The sequence below is a fragment of the Schistocerca piceifrons genome, chromosome 2 (assembly GCF_021461385.2).
Source record: "Schistocerca piceifrons isolate TAMUIC-IGC-003096 chromosome 2, iqSchPice1.1, whole genome shotgun sequence".
NCBI classification, from domain to species: Eukaryota; Metazoa; Arthropoda; class Insecta; order Orthoptera; family Acrididae; genus Schistocerca; species Schistocerca piceifrons.
The window spans coordinates 1,085,323,352-1,085,350,935 of NC_060139.1; the positions used below are offsets into that span (position 1 = coordinate 1,085,323,352).

The 27,584-nt window shown below is 40.1% G+C and overlaps 1 protein-coding gene across 1 annotated transcript in view; it reads left to right on the forward strand.

Annotated features, from left to right (window-relative positions):
- LOC124776145 overlaps window positions 1-26,795 on the forward strand; it is a 104,931-nt gene extending 78,136 nt beyond the window's left edge. The window contains exons 4-7 of the mRNA XM_047250982.1: window positions 4,643-4,845; window positions 8,813-8,882; window positions 10,871-11,103; window positions 26,451-26,795. Coding sequence (XP_047106938.1) covers window positions 4,643-4,845; window positions 8,813-8,882; window positions 10,871-11,103; window positions 26,451-26,795 — 851 coding nt within the window. The remainder of the gene's footprint in view (window positions 1-4,642; window positions 4,846-8,812; window positions 8,883-10,870; window positions 11,104-26,450) is intronic.
- The last annotated feature ends 789 nt before the right edge of the window (window positions 26,796-27,584 follow it).

Consider the following 27,584-nt stretch of genomic DNA (forward strand, 5'->3'; position numbering starts at 1 on the left):
GTAGTAGTATATAACAATAGTGATGCTGTAACTGTTGGTTGGTAATATTTACTGGCAAAATGCAACCTAACATCAGATTGCCTACTTACAGCTATCCTGTGTGGCCGTTTTTCAGTACGACTTGAAAAGAGAGAGAGATTATTAATTGATCACCGATGCGTCGGTTCTCGATTGTGTTCAGAAGATGTACGGATAGATTACGCGAAGGGGTTTTCCTAATTGACCTATTGACCCGGATTGCCTTCGCGCAATCAGAATCTTCGATGACAATACCTAAGGGATCTATTTGAATATAAAAATGGAAATGAAACCAAATTAGTGGAATTTCGTAAGAGAAAGATTAACAGATCGGAAGTTGAACACATTACTGGCCTCCCAAACACAATCGAGACACCGCGATAAAGAGTGAACCTGTAACAAAACTCATATACAAATTGAACATCATTTTTGGTTAGTGAAAGAAAAGAATAAGAAGAAAATTACTGCATCGTAAAATAATAATATATTTTGAACAAATTGGCTTTAAACTACTAGACATTGCCAAATACACAATAAATGCCTGACTTACATCTGATATTTCTTTTGTGGATGGCACAGTCGAATAATCGCTGCTCTGTCAGTCCTTTCCTTCTTAAAATTAAATGTCCTTGCGTGTGCGTAAGTACATTGTATCCTCACCCATAGTTTTTACACAAAATAAAAATACAACTTGTACGTCTTAACATGTCTGCAACCAAAAGTACAAGGGTTATGAAGTCTCTAGCATATTTCTTAACAAAAGTTGATTATTCTTTCTTCTGTTTCGCAGCTTCTTGCTATCAAGCGCTGCGGCAATGATTTTAAATATCTGCGCCCAGCGGGTCATAGCGTTTATTTAGAGTATTTAAACGCTGGACGCGCGTTTTGATATAGGCGCACATTAAAAAAAATATTTCGACTCTTTACTCTCGCGCTATGATGCTTAGCATTTTTACGCACTACAGCTCGTTGGCTGTCCTTTTCTTTTATGACAAATATCTCGTGCAAAGTATCTGAAAACCAATAATATTACAAATTACAACTTTTAGTCCTTCTGATCACACACCAAGGTTTGCAATCTCCCAAAAGCGGGACGTGTTGGCCGGCGTTGACAGGTAGCCGTGCTTCCAACCGCCGCTTCAGAGAACATCCTTCCCTGCCTGGAACGTATCGTAGAATGAGTGCGAAATATAAATTTAGCTGAGAATCGTGAAAAAGCAGCAGCGCTAATCCAAAAATATGTACTACTATATAAAGACAAGTCATTGTTTAAAACTGTTACGAAAAATTTCGAAAAGTACTTGACCGATTTACTTCATATTTTTTACACAATACTCTAATGAAGTTTCGATGTTCTCAGGGTATATACTTCTTTAATATATGTGATATAAAAATTTATAAACTGCTGAAAACAAGTAGCACACCCTTTTAGAAGTTTACAGTTCACTCAAGATTTGATGTTGCAGCAGTTCATATGGCGTAAACGAAAAGATTACATTTACAGAACAATAACAAAAGCGGTTCTGAGTCACCAGACATCGACCGATGCTGAAACACCGATATTAATACGTAGTGTAGCGTCCAGGGGTGCCAGTGCAGCCACTGACTCTGGCATCCAATCAATGATACAGATGGTGAATACCGTCCTGGGATAAGCTATTCCACACCTGCTGACTTGTTCCAGTAGATGTCCGTTGACAAGTCGCATCGTCCCATTAATGTAAGAGCTTTGTGGTTCAAGACGTAAAAACTCTAGTTGTACAACAGAGAGTACAGGATGGAATAAAAACAATACTGCGAAAAGCATAGATTGCTGCTCATCACATAGAGGAGGCATCGAGTTGCAGACGGGCGCAATCAATAGAATATTTAACATTCAAGGTTTCGGACAAAAGGCTTTCTTTGGAAATAGAAAGCACACACACAGTCCCACGAGTACAACTCACACGCACAACACACATGGCCACAGCGGCCAGAGGCAGTGACCATGTGCTTGTCGCAATGTGTGTGTATGCATTCTACTTACGAAGAAGGCTTTTTGGCCGAAAATTTTCATGTTTCCTTGATCGTGTCTTCCTGCAACTCAGCGCCTCTTCTATGTAGTGAGGACCAATCAAGCTTTTTCGTAAAGCCGTAATTATGTTGGTTTTTATTAGTTTTCGATTATTCACCCACGTAGTAATGAAAAAGCCAAAACCTAAACATTCCGTGAAAAGCTAGTTTCTCTCTTAAATCATGTGTTGTAGCGTAGTATAATTTTCAAGGTACCTTCAGTGGTACATTTTGATACTAGCTACACATGCCATCTCTTTTCATCTGCACTTCCCTCATATTCCGACTGGAAGAGGGTTGATACGTCGACGGTAACTCAACGAGATCACCATAGCAATATAACAGCTAAACAAACAAAGAAGTTTGAGTGACTTGCAACTACGCAAATATCGGTGTCATCATCCTGTCGGGCAAGCACCTGGACGAAGGAGCCATCTCGGCCTTTAATATAAAGGATTGCATCTCGCTCCTACACTGTACACTGTACCTGTCGTAAAGTTCATTAGTGGAGTGGAACAGGCGGTGCGGCATCTCTCACAAGACGACGACGACAGCGACGTAAGACTTACCACCAGTCGCAGTTTAGCCTCAGCAAAGCCACCAGAATCTAAGACAGAGAGTGAGGGGCTATGTGCATTGCGGAAAGATGAACATATTTTCTTGCTTCCAGTTGACAGGAGAAATGTTACGGTTGTTCTTATCACCACTGATTATCACAGAAAAGTGACATTGTTGTTGGAAGATAGCACGTACAATGCCTAAACTGGGACCCAACTCTGTCACACATCACAAAAACGGTGAAGCTCCTGAAGAATTCAAGTCTACCAGGGGATACCATAAGAAATCTTAGAGCACGAGCTCCTGTACCTCCTAAGCTGTACGGATTACCTAAAGTCTATAAGGAAGATATTCCATTGAGGCCAACTGCTACTGCTATTGGTTCTCCTACCTACAGCCTGGCCAAATATTTAACAAAGTTGATGACCCCAATACTTGGCCGCTGTGAACCTCAAATCAAAAACTCTCAGATTTTAATTGAGAAAATTAAACAGATTAGAGCTGGCTCATACGATATTTTATACAGCCTGAATGTGGTCTCACTGTTTACAGGAGTTCCTGTTGAGGACACATTGAAACTGATGGCAGGGCATTTTACTCTTGAAACGATGAGGTTGTAGTCACATGTTATTATGACCACCTACTTCTTGCGCGGTAGTAAGTTTTATGGAATGATGGAACGGATGGCTATGAGTTCTCTGTTGTCCCCTGAAATTGTCAATTTTTTTGTATGGAACATTCTGAGGAACGTGCATTAAATTTGGTTCCCCTTTGTCCATCTTCATTTTGTCGTTACACTGACGACATGTTTATGGTCTTGCTACATGGTTCAGAAGCTCTTCAGCACTTCACGAGCATGTGAGCAGTATGCACCCAAACATCCAGTTCACTTTCAAGACAAAGAGAGAAGGAAGACGGCCATTTTTAGATGTTTTGGTACAATGGAAGTCAAATGGAGGTCTCGGCCACTCAGTGTACCACAAACCGACACACACTGATTTATATTTTAACGCCCAGAGTTTTCACAATCCAGTCCACAAGAGAGCAGCTTGAAATACACTGTCATACAGAGCAAAAACGGTTTCAGGCCAGTACCACTTGCTTTCCGAAATTGATCATTTGAAGTATGTCTTCCAAAAGAATGGCTATTGGTCGTGTGGTATGAACAAAGCGTTCTGCAAGAAAAGGAAATGTGAAAATGTTGAACATTCATGTGATAAGTTACCGATTGCATTCCTTCCCTTTTGTGGTGCTACATCCTGCAAATTAAACGCAGTCCTGGGAAGACGAGGTATCAGATCTATTTTCCATCCTCCTAAGAAGATAAAAGAGACGCTACTCACTGTTAAGGACACTCTCGGCCTCAGCATCCGTAGGATTTACGACATCCCTTGTGAGTGCGATAGCATTCACATTGTTCAGTCTATCCGCATAGTTTCCGACAACGAGATATTAAAATTCGAGAACTGAAGAAATCTGCAGCTGCTGAACACAGGCTGGTAAACAAACATTAAATACTGTTCGACACCGACCACGGTGACCGAGCGGTTCTAGGCGCTTCAATCGTCAGCCGTGCTGCTGCTACGGTCGCAGGTTCGAATCCTGCCTCGGGCATGCATGTGTGTGATGTCCTTAGGTTAGTAAGGTTTAAGTAGTTCTAAGTCTAGGGTACTGATGACCTCAGATGTTAAGTCCCATAGTGCGTAGAGTCATTTGAACCATCTGAACTGTTTGACGAAACAAAATTTTTGTCCAAAGCTCCTACAAACTGGGATTCTTTGATTAAAGAGGCTGTAGAAATAAGAATGTGTGAGAAAATCTTCGACTGTGACAGCGGATATAATTTTAGTGATGCATAGAAGCGAGCTCTCAATGCAGAGAAGAGCTCGAGATATTTGTCTTAATGTTTATGCTATGGCAGGAGCAGTGGCGCCACCAGCGAAGACGTTGACACCATCTGTGACAGCAAGCCGTAATTACCGACCAACCACAAGACGTCTTTGGGCCATATAAGGCCCCCGCTCTGGCGAGGAAAGTGGGCCGTGCCGCCTACAAGCCGCCGACGACGAAGCCCTGGCCAGCTTCCAAGCCGCCTTTGCGGCCGAGAGGGCCGCAATGAAGGACGAACTCGCGGCTGCCCATCACCAACTCCCGCAGCTGCGCGAGGAGCTGCGAGTGTTGAAGAAGAAGACGCCTGTCCTCGGCCCCGCCACCCCTGTGAGGCGGCCGGTGGGAGTGGACGCCACCATGCAGGAGGACCTAGACTCGCACCCCCCCCCCCCCCTGCCGCAAACGAGGCCCTGTCACCTACAATGGATATGGACATGTCTGCACCCCAGTCTGATGTAGGGGATGAACAACAGACGCAAGACGATGAGACGCCCACGATGCCCCCCCCCCCCCTCTTCTTGAGGAGCTGAATGTGTCGTCACTGTATGAATGCTTGGCGCTCCCTGATGAGCGGAACCTTCAACCTGTGCTGCAGAAGATTGCTGCGTCCCTCCGAGATGGGTCTTAACCCCACTTGGATAACCGATATCCATTCACCCCTTCCATCTGGACTAAACCCCTTCCTCTCTTCCTCTGCACGAGCCATACGACCCCATTAGGCGCGACCGGATCCTGGGCTCACTAGTGCCTAGGAAGGACCTGAATCTCATCAATCGCCAACCTGTCTGACTGGGAACACATTTTTGTGGTCCAGCCAGGTGCGTGTCGGCAGGAGAGAGCAGTCCCTGTCCAAGGCAATCTCCGCCGCGTCACCAACATCCAGATCTGTTAAGTCCCCAGGCAGTAGAGATATTGTTCGAATTTCTTAGGAATTCCCCATAGAAATTCTCCAGATGCTTCGCATCCACCAGGTCTCAACCAACCCGTCAGGCCCATATGTTCCATCCACCGTAGGACCTGCAGGTACAGCGACTCAGTCTCCATTATCCTGCTCCACTACTAGCTTAGGTTACTCGTTATACTGAGCCAGCGAGCCAGCCAGCCAGTTTTCAGTCAGCTGCCCCTGAGGAAGATAATACAAATGGTTCAAAAGGCTCTGATCACAATGGGACTTAACATCTGAGGTCATCAGTCCCCTAACCAACCTAAGGACACACACACATCCATGCCCGAGGCAGGATTCGAACCTGTGACTGTAGCAGTCGCGCGGCTCCAGACTGAAGCGCCTAGAACCGTTCGGCCACACTCGTCGGCCGAAGATAATACAGGTAATCGTCGAAATATCGAGGTTTTACCCTAAACTGACGCAGCAAGAAATCCGAGAATGTTTGATACAAAACAGCTACAAAGTGGGTAGTCAGTAGTAAGGAAATAGTTAGTAGTAAATAGTAAGTTAGGAAAAAGTTAGTAATAAGGAAATAATAAAACATCATGTTTGACACTGAAGTTGTACCCTGTGCAAAAGTAACATTTAATAAGTGATAAACTACACTATGTGATGGAAAGTATCCAGACACCTGGCTGAAAATGACTTAAAAGTTCGTGGCGCCTCCATTGGTAATGCTAGAATTAAATATGGCGTTGGCCCACCCTTAGCCTTGATGACAGCTTCCAATCTCGCATGCATACGTTCAATCAGGTGCTGGAAGGTTTTTTGGGAATCGCAGCCCATTCTTCACGGAGTGCTGCACTGAAGAGAAGTATCGATGTCGGTCGGTTAGGCCTGGCATGAAGTCGGCATTCCAAAACATCCCAAAGGTGATCTGTTAGATTCACGTCAGAGCTCTGTGCAGGCCAGTCCATTACAGGGACGTTATTGCCGTGTAACCACTCCGTCACAGGCCGTGCATTATGGACAGGTGCTCAATCGTGTTGAAAGATGCAATCGCCATCCCCGAATTGCTCTTCAACAGTGGGAAGTAAGAAGGTGCTTAAAATATCAATACAGGCCTGTGCTGTGATAGTGCAACGCAAAACAACAAGGGGTGTAAGCCCCCTCCATGAAAAACACGACCACACCATGACACCACCGCCTGCGAATTTTGCTGTTGGTACTACACACGCTGGCAGATGAGTTCACTGGGAATTAGCCATACCCACACCCTGCCATCGGATCGCAACATTGTGTGCCGTATCTTCTGGTAAACCTTCCGGGATGTAAGGTCGTGGTCCATGAAACGACCTTACATCCCGGAAGGTTTACCAGAAGATATGTCATCCGGTCGTGAAAGCCTTCATACTATGATTGTGTGCCGTGATTCGTTACTCCACACAACGTTTTTCCACTGTTCAATCGTCCAATGTTTATGCTCCTTACACCAAGCGAGGTGTCGTTTGGCATTTGACTGCGTGCTGTGTGGCTTATGAGCAGCCGCTCGACCATGAAATCTAAGTTGTCTCACCTCCCACCTAACTGTCATAGTACTTTCAGTGGATCCTGATGAAGTTTGGAATTCCTGTGTGATTCTCTGGACAGATGTGTGCCTCTTACACATTACGAACCTCTTCAACTGTCGGCGGTCTCTGTCAGTCAACAGACGACGTCGACCTGTATGCTTTTGTGATGTACATATCCCTTTACGTTTCCACGTCACTATCACATCGAAAACAATGGACCTAGGGCTGTTTAGGAGCGTGGAAATCTCGTGTACAGACGTATGACACAAGCGACACTAAATCACCTGACCACGTTCGAAGTCCGTGAGTTCCGCGGAGTGCCCCATTCTGCTCTCTCACGATATCTAATGATTACTGAGGTAGCTGATATGGAGTACCTGGCAGTAGGTGGCAGCACAACGCACCTAATATGGAAAACCTATGTTTTTGAGGGTATCCGGATACTTTGGATCACATAGTGTATCTTCCTTTCATTATACTATGTAGCTGTAAAACTGTTTAGAAAAGATTTGAAATTAAATTTAAAGTTTACGGGAAGTCATTAAGTGCTCTCATTCGCAAATACAAGATAAATACAAAATTTTCTCGCTGCCTCAAAATACAGACACGGTTTCTGACTTTGGTACTTGAGTTATTGCAGTAAACTTTAACGTAAGATGATACCTATACCTCTTAATGAATAGATTATGACAGTACGTTGAATCTTTTAAATTCAATTAATAATTGTGTGAAATACTGGCACCACACACCGTTTTAGCCGCTTAGTATGCCTAATATCGACGCTTCATAATACGCAAATCGTGCATATCAAACATACGTTGGCAGAATTATAGGCATTACATTCTTGTAAGGAGGAATCGCTGATAACAATAATGTATAGTATGAATGTATAATCATTACTCAGTCTCCCTCCGTAAGTTTTAGCATTTTGGAGATACACCCGAGGTGGAACACAGTACAGTGGACAGAGTTGGGTAATGACAGAGGTTCGTTAGAGCAGTTGCCAGAGAGCAGTTTTCCAGTGCGAGAATCAAGGCGCTACTGCGCATGCGCGGCTACGAAGACGTAGAACTTCCGCGCTTGCTACTTGCGCTGCTCGTACACTTCCTGGCGGCCCATTTCTGGTTGGTCTCACGTGAAAGGTACCTGCTCTTCATTTGTTACCGTTGAGCGTCGACCACGTGCAGCAGCAACAGCAATGCTTTTTTCTGGGGACGAGGTGATGCAAGGTAAGATTATTTGTTAATTAATTGTAAAAAAGTGTTCTGTGTATGTTAATTATGGGTGAGAATATAGAAACTCTATTACATAATTGTTATTTTCAGACCACGATGTAATGGACGCGTTCTTGGTTTTCCATTCACCTTGTACCGAAGGACTCTTTTGTTCATGTCCCACACCGGAACCGTTGTGGGACAGGGAAGCTACATTGAAGTAATTGAATTCTATAGAATTCATAATGAACGGCTCGGTAGGAGCCGAGATCTGAAGCGGAAGCAGCAGTTATGGGACGCAATGCCCATTTATATCAAGAAAGCTTTCGGAAAGATGTTCTCCCAAGCGCAGTGTGAAAATAAATGGCGATGTATGCTACGTTCTTATAAGGGCGTAGTGGACAACAACAAGAAATCCGGAAGAGGTCGGAAAGATTTCGTGTATATGAAAGAAATGGAAGAGATCTTTCAGAACAAAAGCAACGTTTACCCGGAGGTTTTGCTTGATGGTGCAAGTAAGTTACATTCGATACTTCGTACAGTCATCACGTGAAGTTCTTCAAGAGACTTCTAGTTTATAACGGTTTTTGATGTACATTAACACAGTGCTTTATTTTCTTTAGACTTTGTGGCGGAGGCAGCGACCAGCCAAGCGACCAGGCTGTTCCCGGGCCATCAGGATACTCGACGAAGGTTAGTTTTTTCTAATTCTCACGTTGACTCTGGAAAGTTTTAATTCTTTGAGCGAAATATGCGTATTGCTTGCTGAGACTGCATTTTATGACGTTCACACAAAGCTACTAAAGTATGTTGAAGTGCTTTGCATGGAGTATTTTCCAAGCAAATGATTTCTGATAGTTTCATTTGTACTGTCCTAGCTGTTAATTACTAAATGCTAAGAGTCCACGTGGGTGAGAGTATTGCAGTTTCATAGCTATTTGTTGAATATGACCTTCCTATTTTCTGTATCCTTCAATTTATGGTTTATGTGCATAAGTAATTTTTCAATTCATCCTCCAAGGTAACAGGAGGTATCACAATTTTGTTTTACCAATATATGTAAATATAAAAAAAATGTTTTGATTAATATTTGCAAGATCTCGGTCCAAAGTTATGCGATTGGTCAGTTCTCTCAGTGGAAACTGTGGGAGTATGCTGGATGTTTGTGTGAACTTTTATTTTATTTTTTTCTTTCAGTGCACTCATTGATGTTCCATTCAAATTTCTTGCTTTCCAAGCAAATGTGACCCCAGTCTGATTTGTACACTATTCATCATCATCATCTTGGATAGTTCCCAGCCACTGGCTGGGTCTGTCGGGAACACAAGCCTCTCCATCGTGTTCTGTCTTTCCACCATTCCCCCTCTTCCACCTTCGTCCAGTTCTCTCCTCTTCTCGTCACACATTCCTTCGCTCCCTTCACCCATCTATCTCTTGGTCTTCCTCTGGGCCTCTTCCCCTCCAGTTGCAGATCAAACATCCTCTTTGGAATTCTTCCCTCATCCATTCTCTTCATGTGTCCATACCACTGCAGCCTTGATTTTTCTATCCTGTCCTGTACTGGTTCCTCCTTTAGTCTTTCCCTCACATACACATTTCGCAATCTGTCTCGTCTTGTTACACTCAACCTGTTCCTCTGGAACTTCATTTCACTAGCCTGTATTCTACTTTTGTCGCTTTTGTGCATTACCCATGTCTCACTTCCGTATGCCAATATGGGGACAAAGTAGGTTCGGTATATAATTCCCTTGGATTTCTGTGGCACCTCCTTGCTCCAAATAAGCCCCCTAATGCATTTGTAGAACTGCCCTGCTTTTCTGCACCTTTCATTTATTTCCATTGCGTTTCCCCCCTTACTTTCAATCATGCTTCCCAGGTACTTGAAGTTCTCTACCACTTGTAGTTTTTCCCCTCCACAAGTTATATCCACATTTGGCCTATTCTTCTTCCTTGTTGTGACAATTATTTCACTTTTCTTTGCAGAGAAATGCATTCCATATTGTGCTGCCATTGCGTCCCATACATCTAACTGCTCTTGCACCTCCTTCTCGCAATTTCCCCATAACATCAGGTCATCGGCAAAAATCGGCAAAAAGAACTGCTTTCAAATTATATGATCTCCAATTGCATCTGATACTTGCTGTAGGATTTCATCCATAACAATAATAAACAATAAAGGCGAAAGTGCACTTCCCTGTCGCAGCCCATTTTCCAGCTTGAACCATGCAGTACGTTCCCTCCCCACTATTAATGCCAATAATTTAATTGGTTAGAGGCGCTGTAGTTCCTTTATTTTTTTCATTCCTTAATATGCGTTTTACCCTTTCTAAGTATTGCAGACATCTCTAGTCTTCCCTTATTCCTTCTAGAGGTATTTACATTAAACTGGTTTATTAGTGATATGAAAATTGTTTTCAGTAACAAAATCGCGCTTAAAAGAATTGTTGTTTGACTGTGTTCATTCTCTTTATCCAAGAAAATCTGATTTTACTCTATTTTTTAGTGCCTTCTTTCGTGTACTAAATTATTTTCATCGCTAGGTAAGTGCTAACATTACTATGATGGAATACTTCTCTATGCCACACTTCTGCATGAGCATGTAAGCAATTTTTATGCATGAGCATGTAAGCAATTTTTATGCATGACCATGTAAATAATTTTTTTGCATGTTAATATTTAAGGACTCTGCAAGTACATCCACCCCCCTCACAAGAAGCTTGAAGTCAAGAGTCGCACAGCAAGAGATGCCCAAGAAGAGAGAAGCAAATATTTAAAGGAGAGGCTTCAGATGGAGCAGGAAAGACAGAAAAAGAGACCAGAGGAAAAAAGAGAGGCTGGAGTTGGAAGGGGCAAGCCTGGAAGTGAAACGTTCTTTGCTGAAGGCAACGCTGGAGCAGAATATGCTCCTCAGGAAGTATTTCGAGGCTCGGATGAGTTACCCTCCAAAATTTCATTTTTAAATCTTTTCTTTATATTGTGCCATTTCTATTTTTATAATTTACATAAGGCAGATTTTGCTAATTATATCTTGAACTCTCCGCTAGGTACTTAAACTTTAAATAGGGGTTTGTTAGTGATAAGTGTTGGAATTTGATAGGTATTTACCACTATTGCTGATAAAATGCATGGCAGAGGGTGTGTACCAGTTATTAGATTTTCCCATTAAGTTCATGTATGTTTAAGTGCCTCTGTGTGAACTGCACTTGGTCTAATCTTGTCCCGATCCCTAAAGGAGTTATATGTAGAGGACTAGTACAGTCATTTAAAACTGGTTCTTAAATCTTTGTAAGTAGGCTGTCTTGGGACATTTTGTGACTGTTAGTCTAACAGTTCATTTAAACCATCTGTGACACTTTCATGAATCCAACATGTGGCCATTTGTTCAGACAGTCTCTGTATATTCAATATGCCTCTTTCTGTTTGGTATGAGTCTCTCACACTTGAGCAATAGTCTAGGGCAGGTGGCAAAAGTGATTTATAAGTAATCTTCTTTGTAGACTGTTTGCATTTCCCCTGTATTCTACAAATAAACCAAAATCTGAAGTTTTAAATGTCTGTCCCCAAATAGATACTTTGGTCAATTCTGGACTGTGTGGCAAGTCGTTCTTTCATTGCTCTATTTTTCCTCCAGTATTTTCTCCCCAACATGTCTTCCCTTCAGAACAGCTCACACTGATCAATGCTTCTGCCTTTGGAATCCTAAATTTGAAACCTTACTGGGGGAGGGGGGTGGGGAGAGCTACTTTTATTTATAATTAATGGCTAAGATATTGCTTGTTCATCTGTCCCCACATATCTGAAGTTACATTTCTTAGGCTGTTGTCATTTGTCCTGTTTAACTTAAAAAAAAAGAAATCCATTACTCATTTTTTATATCTTGTCATTTGTTTTACAAAAATGCTTTGCATGTTATTGGCCCTAAGAAATTTTAATCTTGCAGTTTCTTCATAGCTTTGTTAGATTACAATGAACTGCTAGGCATTAATTTATAAGTGTCATTCATAGTGAAGCACAGTTGTTTTAACTCTTGTAAAATTACCTATGCATTCATTCTGTCCTATTTTGTGTATAAATTTGATATTTCTCTAATTAACATCCACATCTGTGATATGACCTGGAGGGAAAAAATAGTAAAAATCAAATGTACTGCTACCTCAGTAAAGTATGTGTTATGCTTTTGTCAGTCAGGGAACTGATGAGTATAAATATCCTAACACCAGTGTACCATGCTTTTCCACTAAATCCTAACATATGGCCTCATATTCTGTGGCCACAGTTCTGATTCCAATAAAATATTTAAGTTCCAAAATGAAGCTGTGAGGATAGTGTTATTTAAAAAGCAGGGAGACTTGTGTAAACAAGTATTCCAAAAACTAGATATTCTTCCACTTCCATGCCAGTATAGATTGGAGATACCAAGCTTTACCAAGCTAAATATTGGCAGCCTGAAGCAGAATCTGGACTACAACCAGCACGACACTGGAGGGAAATACTTGCTGACACAGTTTACCCTTTCCTTTCAGCATATAGCTGATAGTGTAAATGTATGGGGATTAAACTTTATCATCTACCACTAAACATAAAAACAACAACGCAGTACATTTTAAAATAAGGCTAAGTCATTATTATTAAAATAATGTTTTTGTAACATGAATATTTTGAATGTGATTTTTCTGTGTAATCTATTTGCACACTTATCTCTCTCTACTATAATATACTATAATATAAATGTAAATTTCAATAAGGCCTAACCAACTGTTAAAAATTGATGTATTTGTATGTACTTATCTTTATCCAGCAAATCATTGTTGTATAAATTTCATAATGCTTATCTGTTCTGAATTTGATTTTAAATTTATCCACTAATTTTAATGAGGCCTTGTTGACCTTAATTTCAAACAACTTTTGAATATACTAATACTATATTCTATAATCTATAATTATCATACAGTTGTGTGAGTGTAGGTGTATTTATTTGGTGTTGTGTGTTTTTTAAATGTTTCACAAGTATGACTTGTCCCATATCATGTAGTACTCTCTGTACCCAAAATGATTTGTTGATCAATAAAGAATGAATGGATGAAATTCTTAGACACTGAACATTAAACCTTCAAATTTATAGTAACTAAAGTTGTTAATCAGAGTGTATAATTTTATCTGATAGGATTTTACTTACATTTGTTGTAATATGTTCGTGATGGGGAATCTGGTGCTGCTTTTACATATGCAACTGTGCTGCAATCATATTCCTCTTTGCAATGGCACTTCTATCATCCCTGTTGTAAAAGCTGACTACTGGTTCTTCAGCCGGTGCATCATCTTCTTCACCTGTGAGGATCAGATACTTAAATACACTAAAAAGAATTAAAAGTTATTTGTATATTAAGCTTATGTCGTTAGCATTTGCAAAATTATTGTAAATGTAGTAAAACAATGAAATGATATAGTTATTGCTGTATGTACCTTCATTATCTTCTAACTCCAAGTTATCTTCCATGGCGAGTTTGTGTAGCACACTCAGATGAAGTGTGCCATCTCTCTAGCACTCCTTAATTTCACATGATATGACTGTCTGAAATGCTGCTTCAACAGGCCAAAGCAATGTTCTACAACACACCTGTTTTTTTGAGAGTGCCATATTGAAGTCACATTGCACTCTGGACAAATTCCCTTTATTTCTAAATGGTGTTAATAAATTTCTGGTGCAGGGATAGGCACTGTCACCCAAAAAATGAAAATCTCTGCACTTTCCTTTGAGTGTTTGGTAGAGTGTGGACGTCCTGAACACTCTCCCATCATGCACAGAGACCCGAAAGCCGACAAATAAGTCCCTATTTCATCGATTATGATCAGAAACTACTTGCAGTTGAAAGGAAAAGTAATTCTTCATATTCATATACAACTGGGGATCTTTCTGAGGTCTATCAATTCTAATGTGTGAACTGTTGATTACCCCAATCGCACCAGGCAATCCATTTCCCTGGAAATGAGCCTCAATCTCTGCTCTTTCTTCGGCGGATGGCCACTTTATAACTACTCTTCCTAAATCACTTATGAAGTTTGTAACTCTCTGTATAACACATTGCAGAGAAGAAATACAGATGTTAAACCTATCTGTGACATCCCTGAAACCTGCAGCTTTGTGGCCAGTGAACCACAAAAATATCAAGATATGCTGCAGTGGGAGCAGTTTCCCATATCCTCCTGCCTGATAATTATAGAATCTTGAATTCCTAAAGCTTTCGCTAAGATCATCTGCCACATGACGCCGCACCCAAAAATGTTCTATAAATTCCCTGTCACTATAGTGTGGCACCACATTCTCTAAATAATTTTCAATCCTCTGTCTTTTTTGTGGTTGGAAAATTTCCAGCTCCTCACCGCTCCACAGAAAATCTGACTCAGATTCGCTGGACATCTGGAATAAACAGTATCAATAAATTTTGTGTTCAACCACGTGCAAGTCCTTCGCACTCCTCCAAGTAAAGGTGACTTCATATGAGAATAAATAAAATGCTTACCTTACAATTCACGACGATGAAGTGTAAACAGCAAGAGAGCAGACCTATTGCCACAACAGCTTCTTAGAGAATGAACAGTGAACACCCACCATACAGCCTGACATCCAGGTGTGATGATCTCGGCTGCCATTCCTGCCATAGCAGGATCCATCCAATACACTCTTACAGCACAGCAGTACATCGACGATAGTCTGTACGGTTTTGTTGCCCTTCATGGAAACTCATCCTGGGCTTACAGTTCAGCAAGATAATGAGTGCCTGTACATTGTGACAGTTTGTACTGCTTGTCTTCATCATTGTCAAAACCTACCTTGACCAGCAAGGTCGCTGGATCTGTCCCCAATTGAGGAAGTTTGGAGCATTATAGGCAGTACCCTCCAGCTATCTTGGAATTTTGATGCTCTATCATTCCAGTTGGACATAAACTGTCATGATATCCCCCAGGAGGGCATCCAACTAATCTATTAATCAATGCCAAGCCAAATAACTGCTTGCATAAGGGCCAGAGGTGGATCAACGTGTGACTGACTCTTTGAAATTGTGAAGCTCTTTCTGTTGTAGAAATGATGCAGTTTTTCTGAAATTCTGAACATTTGTTTGTCTGTACATGTACATCACAAGTACTGATTTCCATCCAATTCAGATAATTCTTTCATGGGGCAAAATGTTTTTCTTTTGTCCTTAGCGTGTATACTAATGTAGTGGAAGGCTACAGTAAGTTGATCAGTTCTGTTTATGTCCAGCATTATAACAAATACAGTACACTGAGGTGACAAAAGTCCACATAATACTGTGTTGGACCACCTTTTGCCCAGCGCAGAGCAGTAACTCGACGTGGAATGGACTCAACGAGGCATTGGAAGTTCCCCGTTGAAATACTGAGCCATGCAGCCTTTTTAATTGTCCATAATTGCGATAGTGTTGCCAGTGTAGGATGTCAGGCATGAACTGATCATTCAATTACATCCCATAAACATTCAATGGGATTCATGTCAGGCGACCATGGTGCTCAAACTGTCCAGAATGTTCTTCACATGTCATGAACAATTGCAGGCCCAGTGACATGACATCATTGTTAGGGAACATGAAATCCATGAATGGCTACAAATGGTCTCTAGGTAGCCAAACATACTCATTTCCAGTTAATGATCAGTTCAGCTGGACCAGAGGACCCAGTCAATATCATGTAAACACAGCCCACACAATTATGTAGCTACCACCAACTTGGCACAGTGCATTGTTGACACCATGGATCCATCACTTTATTGTGTTTTGGCCACACTCAAACCCTACCCTCAGCTGTTACCAACTGAAATTGGGACTCATCTGACCAGGCCATGGATTTACAGTCATCTAGAGTCCGGTTGATATGATCATGAACCCAGGAGAGGTGCTACCAAATTCCTTAATGATTTCTGAAATGGAATGTCCCATGCATCTAGGTCCAACTACCATTCAGTGTTCAAAGTCTGTTAGTTCCCATTGTGCAGCCATAATCATAGTGGCAACCATTTCACATGAATCACCTGCACACAGGTAGCAGCTCCACCAATGGATTTCCCTTTTTTGCCTTGTGTATGCAATAGTACATATTGGTATGTCATGACTTTTGTTGCCTCACCATATAATGAAAGAAATAACTGAGCTCTCTGTGTTAAATTTTTAAGTGTCCAACTTCTTTTGGTACCAAACATATAACTTAATTCTGAGAGAGGGGAGGCAGGTATGTCACAGTCTGGTTTGGCTTCTGAAATACTTCTGTCGGTACTGCGATAACAGAAAGAAAATCATCAGCGTTAGAGTTTGTGGCATTGCTGTTTATTCCATGAAAAAAAATTCAACAATTCTAATGTTCATAATATATTAATTACTTGTGCCAAAGCATAATTCCACTAGTTGTGTGTCTATTTTAAGGAGGCAGTGATTTACAGCTTCTAAATATTTTAGAAAGGTCATGATTCAAACAATAATTGTGTATTTTGTACATACAGGAAATAAAGATTTTTTTTTTCAAAGAAAAAAGGCTTCATTTTGTCATTCCATGAATTTCATAAGTTTCCTCTACAGCTTGGGGCCTACAACCAGCCTGTGCATCGTCACATTTCTGTAATATGTACATAAAAAAAAAGTCACGTTTACCTGCAGGACGTACCATTGGTCAAAACTAGAAGAGGAGTTCCTACAATGATGTCTAGAAACGAATACCTGCTGAGATATGCATCAATTTATTCTTTCATTCCCATCTGTCAGTTGTGTAGAAGTAGATACAAAACGAACTTATTGCCCCAATGCAGGAACTTTCCTGCTCTATGTGTCAGCCAGCCAGCCCTGCATCTACACTGATAGTGAAGCGATCCTGATGCCTCACCTGCATGATTGCTCTAGGATTCACATCTGTCCACATGTGAAATGATCATAAAGGCACAGTCATGGGTAAAGTAGATGGTAATCTTTGGTTTATTGGTACAATACTGGGGAAGTGCAATCAGTCTATGTAGGAGATTGCTTACAAATCAGTGGTGCAAACCATTTCAGAATATTGCTCAAGCATGTGGGACATGTACCAAATAAGACTAACAGCAGTATTGAAAGTATACAGAGAAGGGTCTTGCGGTAGCATTCTCACTTCCCGCGCATGGGGTCCAGGGTTTGATTCCCGGTGGGATCAGTGATTTTCCTGCCTCAAGATTACTGGGTGTTGTTGTGTCATCTTCATCATCATCATTCATCCCCATCATGGTTGGAGGAAGGCAGTGGCAAACCACCTCCACTAGGACCTTGCCTAGCCAGTGATGTGGGTCTCCCGCATCGTCCCCCTACACTCCGTGGAGTATGGGACCTCATCATCATCATCATCATCATCACAGAGAAGGGTAGCATGAGTAGTCACAAGTTTGTTTGATCCATGGGAAAGTGTCACAGAAATTTTGAAGAAACTGAACTGACAAACTCTAGAATGTAGATGTAAATTATCCCAAGATAGGCTACTTACAAAGCTTCAAGAACTGGCTTTAAATGATGACTCTATGAATATACTGCAACCCCCTGTGAATTGCTCACATAAGGATAATGAGGACAAGATTACATTAATTATAACACACATGGAGGCATTTAAACATTCTTCATGCCCTTCATACGTGAATGGCATTGGAAGATATTCTAATAACTGGTGCAATGGGGCATATTCTTAGCTACACACTTCACAGTGGTTTGTAGAGAATATATGTAGGTGTAGATGTCAATGTGCATAGGTGTAATACTTTATGATGCCATGTCTTATGCACTCTGCCTTACCTAAGAGTACTGCAAATTACTCATCACAATAAAACTCCTAATTTCTCAAGAGGTATTTGTTTCTGGATATACACTTACAGTTTCCTTCTAGATTTGGCCAATACTCCTGTATGAATATGTGAGACTCCTTTTTAACACTTCATATATGTATCAGTCACAAATTTTTTATATGCAGTGCCACTAGGTATAATACTAGATGTTTTGTAGAGGCTTATGGCAGACTGAATTAAGTTCCTGGCTTTCCTCTGTATTTGCATTCAGAAGAAGCATGGTTCAAATCATCATCTAGTTAACAAGGTTTTCCATAGATTTCCTGTACTGCTTTAGGTATGAAAACATTCACTGAAAATGATGTGGCTGGTTTCCTTATGGATTCTTAACCAATCTGAGCTTGTGCTCCACATCCATTGGTTTATCTATGATATTTGTACCTATATGAATGAATACCCACTTGCTATCCTTGGTAGATTCATCTGTTGAATCTTCTTTCATACATAACTCCTAGTAGCAACTCTGCACTATTGTGACAGAATTGTGCATACATGCTGATAAATATAGGAATGAAGTGATTTAAGGTACATGTGATACTGTTTGTATGTGAAACAAAATTCAGTCATTGGTGTAAGCTCTGTGTATGATTCAGACCACAATGACAGCCTATGGGAAAGGTTGGCATACTAATGCCACAAGAACGTACGTTTTTTGAAACAGTGAATTAGTTGTTCATGAGCAAATGGCTTAGTATGCCTCTCTGTAACCTGTTCCCTCACCCTGCACAAAAAAACTGCAGTAGGGCACAACAAATGAACTAATGTTAGAAGGAATTTTCAAATGCAGAGAAGAATGTGGTAGCTAAATATAGAAATTCTCAAGGTAACATGTTTTTGGAGGAATTAATTTTGCAGATGAATAATGTGAGCACAATGAAGACCTAGTGTAATCCATAAATTTGTATTTCCAAAGCCCAGTGGCTGATGGTTGCTCAGCAGATGAATATATGTGTGCCAGGTGTGGTACAAAGAAGAGCAAGAGAGCGGAACACTTTGTAACAAAAAAGGTCTATTGTGGTGGCAGCTTGCAAGGGTCCTTTTAGGTAGATGTCTTGCCAATGTCTGTCACTCATGTGTTGTCTGCAGTAGTCTGCTGATGACATTGCAGGTCTTCTATCCCCACACTAATGGTCCAATTCACTGTACCTGACTGAAAATGCAGTGTAAATTGATTGCCTTAATTGTCAATTATGTACTTCCCCTACCATACAAGGTCTACCATTGCCTGCCACTGCACAGCAAGCCATTGGCCAGTCCTGGCAGCAGTATTTTTCTGCCTTCTAAGATGCCTTTTTCCACTGTACACCACAACTTGTAATCACAAACCATATGTAGTACTACTGTTCCTCAAGTAAACTGCGTAGTGAATACATGCCCTCTGAGCAACCAGTCAAGATATGTGGTTCTTCTTGGTTTTCATGCATTTTAAAAGTTTTGTGCCTTTTATCAAATCACAAATAACCATCAGTGTGTTGATGCAACAGACAAACCTTTGCTTCTGGCTAGTTGTCCATAATGGAATTTAGCACAAACCTTTCTCATTTTTGCAGGGATTGCCTATAATGAAAAACTGTTTTTAAATACTGAATTCCATTAATTTGATGCCAGATTTTCTTTTTACTATAGCAGGACACCAACAATGTAGCATTATTCAAGTAAGTCTGGTGTATCTTAAAGGGTCATGTTACAGTAAAGTGATACATAGTAAATGTTGCTAATCCATTTGTTTCCATTTGGTTAAATAGTAACTATATCTCCCCCCCCCCCCCCCCCACCACCACCACCACCACACACACACATACAAAATGTTTATTTCCCCCTCGTTCTGAGAAATCATTCTCAACTTACACATAACTAATTTATGGCTGCACACAAATAATTAAGAAATACTACCATTACATAAAGCAATGAAATCTGTATAACAACTAGTAATAATTTTTTAATGAAATTTCATATAATAATGAAAGACCTTCTTCATCCATAAAAATCTAACACAGTTGTCATCACAGATGGATAATTGGAGAGGTTCACACTCTTCTTGCACCCATGAAATATCAGGGAATTAGTGAGCTTTTAAGCTCAACAAAATGCTTGATGCTACTTTTATTCAGACTACCAGTTTTCAAACAGAAATTCATGTAGAGGATGCTACAATATCGAATCATCCCTGCATTGCAAACAGCTGCCAAACAGCTTCAACATCAGTACTGGGGTCTGTGCTGTCCCTAAAAAATACCTGTTACTATCCTAAGTCACCCCTGGAAAACCATTTTTGATGTTGTTGTTGTGGTCTTCAGTCCTGAGACTGGTTTGATGCAGCTCTCCACGCTACTCTATCCTGTGCTAGCTTCTTCATCTCCCAGTACCTACTGCAACCTACATCCTTCTGAATCTGCTTAGTGTATTCATCTCTTGGTCTCCCTCTTCGATTTTTACCCTCCACGCTGCCCTCCAATACTAAATTGGTGAACCCTCGATGTCTCATAACATGTCCTACCAACCGATCCCTTCTTCTAGTCAAGTTGTGCCACAAGCTCCTCTTCTCCCCAATTCTACTCAATACCTCCTCATTAGTTACGTGATCTACTCATCTAATCTTCAGTGTTCTTCTGTAGCACCACATTTCGAAAGCTTCTATTCTCTTCCTGTCTAAACTATTTATCGTCCATGTTTCGCTTCCATACATTGCTACACTCCATACAAATACTTTCAGAAACAACTTCCTGACATTTAAATCTATACTCGATATTAACAAATTTCTCTTCTTCAGAAATGCTTTTCTTGCCATTGCCAGTCTACATTTTATATTCTCTCTACTTTGATCATCATCAGTTATTTTGCTCCCCAAATAGCAAAACTCCTTTACTACTTTAAGTGTCTCATTTCCTAATCTAATTCCCTCAGCATCACACGACTTAATTCGACTACATTCCATTATCCTCGTTTTGCTTTTGTTGATGTTCATCTTATACCCTCCTTTTAAGACACTGTCCATTCCGTTCAACTGTTCTTCCAAGTCCTTTGCTGTCTCTGACAGAATTACAATGTCATCGGCGAACCTCAAAGTTTTTATTTCTTCTCCCTGGATTTTGATACCTACTCCGAACTTTTCTTTTGTTTCCTTTACTGCTTGCTCAATATACAGATTGAATAACATCGGGGATATGCTACAACCCTGTCTTACTCCCTTCCCAACCACTGCTTTCCTTTCATACCCCTCGACTCTTATAACTGCCATATTTGATATGCTTACATAATCTGGGCTTGCTGAGCTTTGTATCATAAACCGGTATTCAAACTGTGCTAAGACCTGTGGTTTAGCTTTTCAGAGCATTAGTTTATATGCACTTATTGAAGTCTTTCAGGAGTGACAAACAAGTCGGATTGCATTTTAATAAGAGTCACTGAAACCTCAATGGAACCTAAACAAAGACTGGTGTCTCTTCTGCTCACATAGGATTAACCACTATTAGTATGGTTCAGGTAGACACAGACATTCTACTCTAGAGAGAATTCGAGTTCTGTATTTAATTTTTAAGCCCTCTAATGTTGTTATCAATTTAAATTAAGAGTTTCATTAGGATGAAGGAGTACTGATTGGAAGAGCAAACATAGTTATGTTTAAAATGAGCTATTAAGGAATCTCATTCTCTTGTTCATAATGGTCTAATAAAGATCAGGAATGGCCTATGTATAATCGCCTTAAGCTTACCATTGAGACCAACATTATGGTATCATCTCTGAACCTGCTGTGTCCCTGTGCTTACAGACTTGACACACAGTCTTAAGCTCACCATTGAGACCAACATTACGGTATCATCTCTGAACCTGGTGTGTCCCTGTGCTCACAGACTTGACACACAAGTCTCCATCAGTACTGATTTAACTGAAAACTCATGACCTGAGTCTGTTGTTGAACCCGCTATATCTGTGGGCTCAGAGACTCAACATACAGATCTCCATCACTGCTCACTTGATTGAAAACTCGTCTGTTGTCAAGTACAAGCTGACATATCCCATTAAAAAGGAGAGAGAGTACACACATTCACAAGTATTACAGATACAAATATGATTCAAGCAAGAATAAAACTATAAACTCACCAAGTTTGCATTTAGCACTCTACAAATATTCTATGAGTGCCTCTCTGATGACACATCTCCAAGTGGAATGAAGTTCTTTACATACCCCATGTAGTGATATCCTGTTGATGGTAATCACAGCAGCAACAATGCATTGTCTGAGCTGCTGCAGTATTCTTGTTGCCAGTGGAGGTGCACCACAAACATGGTCCTAAATCTCCCCTCACCCCCTCTCCCCTCCCCCACCCAAAGGAAAATGTCACTAGGCTACTGGCAGGCAAGGGAAGAGAGCTAACTCATTTTAACTTCTACACCCAACCCAGCAATGTGGTGGAAGTTTATCGTTTAGGTGGTGATGCACTTTGATAATCCAATGAAGGGATACTGTGTCTTTCTGGGAGAATTCTCTGTTTACATGCACTTATTTTCTACAATTGCTTCTGAATGCATGCTGCACAGTTGGAACAGATAATAATCTCCCTCACTGCAACCTACGAAAACTCTTTTCTGGCTTCGTTGCCATTCTGTCAAGCCACTGCACTCATAACACCAACTGGTGTGCACATAGCAAAACATGAAATGAGGATGAAGTGCATTATTTCCATTAGAGTTCACCAAACATTTCCCTTAGTGGGCTGGATAGCTGACAAAATGTTGAGCATTGGCAGCAACATCATTCCATACGATAATTGCAAGCAGGAACAAGCAAATTATAGAAAAAATGATTGAAAACTAAGTTCAACATTTCATGTTAATCATGGGTGAATGTCACATAATGTTTAAAAACAAGGGGAACCAAGTTATCAAAGACAGTGACATTATCAAAAAGGTAGGAACACCAGTGTGAAATAATCCAATGAAGGGATACTGTGTCTTTCTGGGAGAATTCTCTGTTTACATGCACTTATTTTCTACAATTGCTTCTGAATGCATGCTGCACAGTTGGAACAGATAATAATCTCCCTCACTGCAACCTACGAAAACTCTTTTCTGGCTTCATTGCCATTCTGTCAAGCCACTGCACTCATAACACCAACTGGTGTGCACATAGCAAAACATGAAATGAGGATGAAGTGCATTATTTCCATTAGAGTTCACCAAACATTTCCCTTAGTGGGCTGGATAGCTGACAAAATGTTGAGCATTGGCAGCAACATCATTCCATACAATAATTGCAAGCAGGAACAAGCAAATTATAGAAAAAAAGATTGAAAACTAAGTTCAACATTTCATGTTAATCATGGGTGAATGTCACATAATGTTTAAAAACAAGGGGAACCAAGTTATCAAAGACAGTGACATTATCAAAAAGGTAGGAACACCAGTGTGAAATATCTAAATATCACAAACTAAGCAGAAAAAAACATTTGAAAGCAGAATTGCTTTCAAATGTTCATCAGTCACTCTCATTCAATAGTGCCATACCAGTGGCAAATTTCCTCAGTTTTGGAAACTCAACATCATGTAAGCAGCAATAAAACTTTACAAGTTTTACTTCTCTGTGCTTCTCTGTTAACAAATTATTTGCTTGCAAATCAATGAGCCTCATGTCACTCTCACTTCTCTAAGATTTGCCAATCTCCTTAAAAAAATTCTTCTAAAAGCCACAAACAATTTGTTCTGGAAAACAAGGCTGACATAATTGGGGATTGTAGCACAAAACCTTGAAACAGTGAAAATGGTTTTTTCCTTCCAGTGATAACTCAAACAATGACAGCTTTATCCAAAATCCTTTGATTATTGTCTAGAGATGACATACAAGATTATCTTTTCTCTAAGGTTTCTAGTTCATTTCATTCCTGTGGGATGTGATGTGGACCAAGATGACAACTCTGAATGCCAGTAGGATCTGCCAACTGTGGATCAGCTCTATCTTTTCAAGAGAGAAGAGCATATACTTCATTTCAGAGTTTGTAAAAGCAACACAGGAGTTTACCGCAGCTGTGCCCCCTCACTACCTTGTGATGTGACAAGTCACATGTAACAAAGCATGTGGATTCCATCCGGCTGCTGTGGATTTTTTCTCCCCAATTTTTTTTATTTTCATTTATTTATTTGTTTGAAAACACCACCAATATGATCACTTATATGGGATGTGAACATTACCCAAAATCTTAAACATTATCTCACAGCTTAGCCAACTTAACTTTATTATCCATTACATTCTTTTGGTTAATTCAAATGCATAAGTGTAATTAGTTTATCTAGAAACAGTGCTAATTATGATTATCGTAACTTCATTTTTCGATGTTATTGTACATATGTAAACAAATGCCTGATAGCGAACTTTCTGTTAATATTGATGAAACAAGCCGTGTAAAGAGCAGTAGAATTTATACAGCTAATGCTGAAAATATGTGCAACATGTGCACTCATTTTACTTCAGAGTAACTAGCATTCATAGTTAAAACACTGTTACTTAAATAGAATACTACATTTTGGCAAACTAGACAATGTAATTCAATAACAATTATTATTGTATCAGAAAGTTTACAGTCAGAAGAATATTCCTCCACTGTTCAGTTAATCAGATATGTACTTACTTACCTGCAATTTGTAAAAATCCAATGAGCAACAACAGATAAGTGTAGTTCTGTTTATTGTAATCTCATAAAAGAGAGGCTTTGGGAAGCTATTTTAGCCGCTCTATGGATGGTTACAAAATGTGCAATGTCTATGTCCTCCACAAATGAGTTAGCACAAATTACAACTCATAAACTGTGCTGAGTTTTATTTAAATTTCACTATCCAGGGGTCATTCTGTAAATCAGTGACTGTTTTCAATGATTGGCTGCAAACTTGTAAGTAATCTCAGAAACTCTGTTAATCTTCAATAAGGCATTCTGCAAACTGTTAGAATAGTACTGGACTGTGAACTGTGTTATTTCCAAACTATATTTTTGTGCACATAGTTTTGTATATTGATGTGGCTGTTATACTTCAAGGATAGCATGATTATGGAATATACTGATGATTTATTTGTTGCACATATAATTTTGCTGGCCACTGTGGCCGAATGGTTCTAGGCGCTTCAGTACGGAACTGCACTGCTGCTATGGTCACAGGTTTGAATCCTACCTCGGGCATGGATGTGTGTGATGTCCTTAGGTTAGTTAGGTTTAAGTAGTTCTAAGTCTAGGGGACTGATGACCTCAGATGTTAAGTCCCATAGTGCTTAGAGCCATTTGAACGATTTTGTATATTTTCGTGTCACTTCACTGAACTCCAGCAACCACGTTATACGACTCAAGAGGCTGTAGTACATGGCTAACCTTTTATTTGTGCAAAAACTGAAGTAAATGAGACTTTACCTGCCCATAAACAGTACGATAATTGAGATCAAAGTACAATTAAAGTGTCTTTACTGTAAACTTCGTGTGGACCCCATTGTTTAAAATAGCCTTCTTCAGACAACAACTTCAGATTCAATGGAGGTGCAGCTATTGGCACCAAATTAGCACATGTACATAAGGTTGTGCTTCATTTGGTGCCCCAGTGCTTTGGAGCACTTTACAGTAAAAATATCACAGCAGTGAACTTCAGAACTATTTATAGCAGAAGTGAAGAAATAACTGCTGGATAGTGAAAAATATGATCATATGACATATAAATTAACTGAAAGTGCATGTGAACAGTGAATGGAACAGGGCACAGAAGAGTGGAATCCTGATTGACTGAATTTATGAGCAGAAATGGATGCCATTTTGTTTACTGAGAAAATGTTTTATCAATGAGAAATGAAGCACTGAGAGACATCAGTGTCAATTCTATTTTGGCCACCCACTAATGTGCAACACCCATTAGAAAGACAGGACATGTCACATACATCACAGTAAGTGACACTGCAGGTCTTACGAGTCCCATCAGCTGTCCCTGGCAGGGAGCGAGTAACTATTTCAGAAGAATTTAATAGTTCTTGATTGCCTGTTTAACTGCATGCAAGTTGTCAGTGGCACATGACAAAATTAAGACCTGTGGTGGAAACCTTTACAATTAAATATTGATTTACTGTAGGCCTTGCATACAGCTGAGCATTCACAAAGTGTTGTGGGCAAGCTGACTAGTGTGATGTCATAAGTTCATTAAAGGGCGCATATATATTGTTGACACTAACAACGTGCAACTGATGTCACAGCCCACAGCATGGCAGCTGAATGATGCAAGGTGGAGTAGATGGAAGCAATGGTAAGCTCAATCAACCTGGAGAATTTTAGCTGCAGCACTTAGCAGACAAGGTAATGGCAGCCACAATTGGTGTGGAGGTTTATTAAGGAAAAGTGACATTGTAATTATTTGCAAAAATGACTAACAATTAGATTAAAAGCAGTATGTTAAGTGGTGATGGACAGGGAGTAAAGACTGGGGATAGGCATGAGGAAAGTAATGTACTCAGGGAAGAAATGGAAGAATTTCACTTGGTAGATGTGTGTAAAGTAGTAATTAAAAATGAAATTATAGATGGCAGTGGATTTAGTACAGGATTAGACTTGCCTGTATATGACAAACTTCAAGGAAGCCAAATTGTGAATGAAATGACAAGGGCTTCACTCACTGCTCCTCGTAGTTTAGATATAGAAAAGAACAGCTCCAAAGTGGTGGAACAAGTCAATGTTGAAAAAGAATGGAATGACGAGAGAAGAAGAGTGCAGGAAGTGCCATAAATGAGAATTTGCTGTCCAAAATGTTGAAGTTCATAAGAGAATTAAAATCGCATAAGATGAACATGTGTAATAAGATTGACAGTTGTGCTGGTAATTTCCAGGACTTATTGCCTATTGAATACACAGGCCCCTAAGAATATACATTGAATGTGCAACTCTGTATCAACCACATGATTATGATGGCATGAGTTATGATTACGGTTTACAGAATTCACTAGAGCAATGACAAAAGACAAAAATTTGCTAAGTTACAATTAAGTACAAATGAAAATATTAACTTTACTTACTTTCTTCATCAGCTGTGTCACCTTCCTGCACAATTCCTCTTCTTGTATATGTTGCAAGCAGCAAATCTTTTATCCCATAACATGGGTACACTCTCACCATGCACTCACAGACATCAGGAAAATGTCAGGAGGGTCAATTTTTCCACGCAACCTCAAGTTGTTGAAATAAAGTTATTGGAAGAAGTGAGCTCATTCCTATCTTCTAGACTTCCTTCTCTTTTTATTGATGATTTCACAGCTTTCCACAATCATTCAGTGTTCTGTGTGTGAACAGATGGATTGCCCAGTGACACAAATTCAACAGGATGATTCAAAAATTCACATTGAACATCTTTTTTCTGTAAGGTGTTGTAGACTTAAAGCCCTCTGTTAGAACTGTCAATATAAAGTGCTTTATAAGAGACACCAAAGTTTTCTTCTGCATTGAATAAATTTGAACTCTAAAGCACTTGTATGATTCTCTTTCAGTGTCACCAAATACTCAAATATGTTCAACTTCATT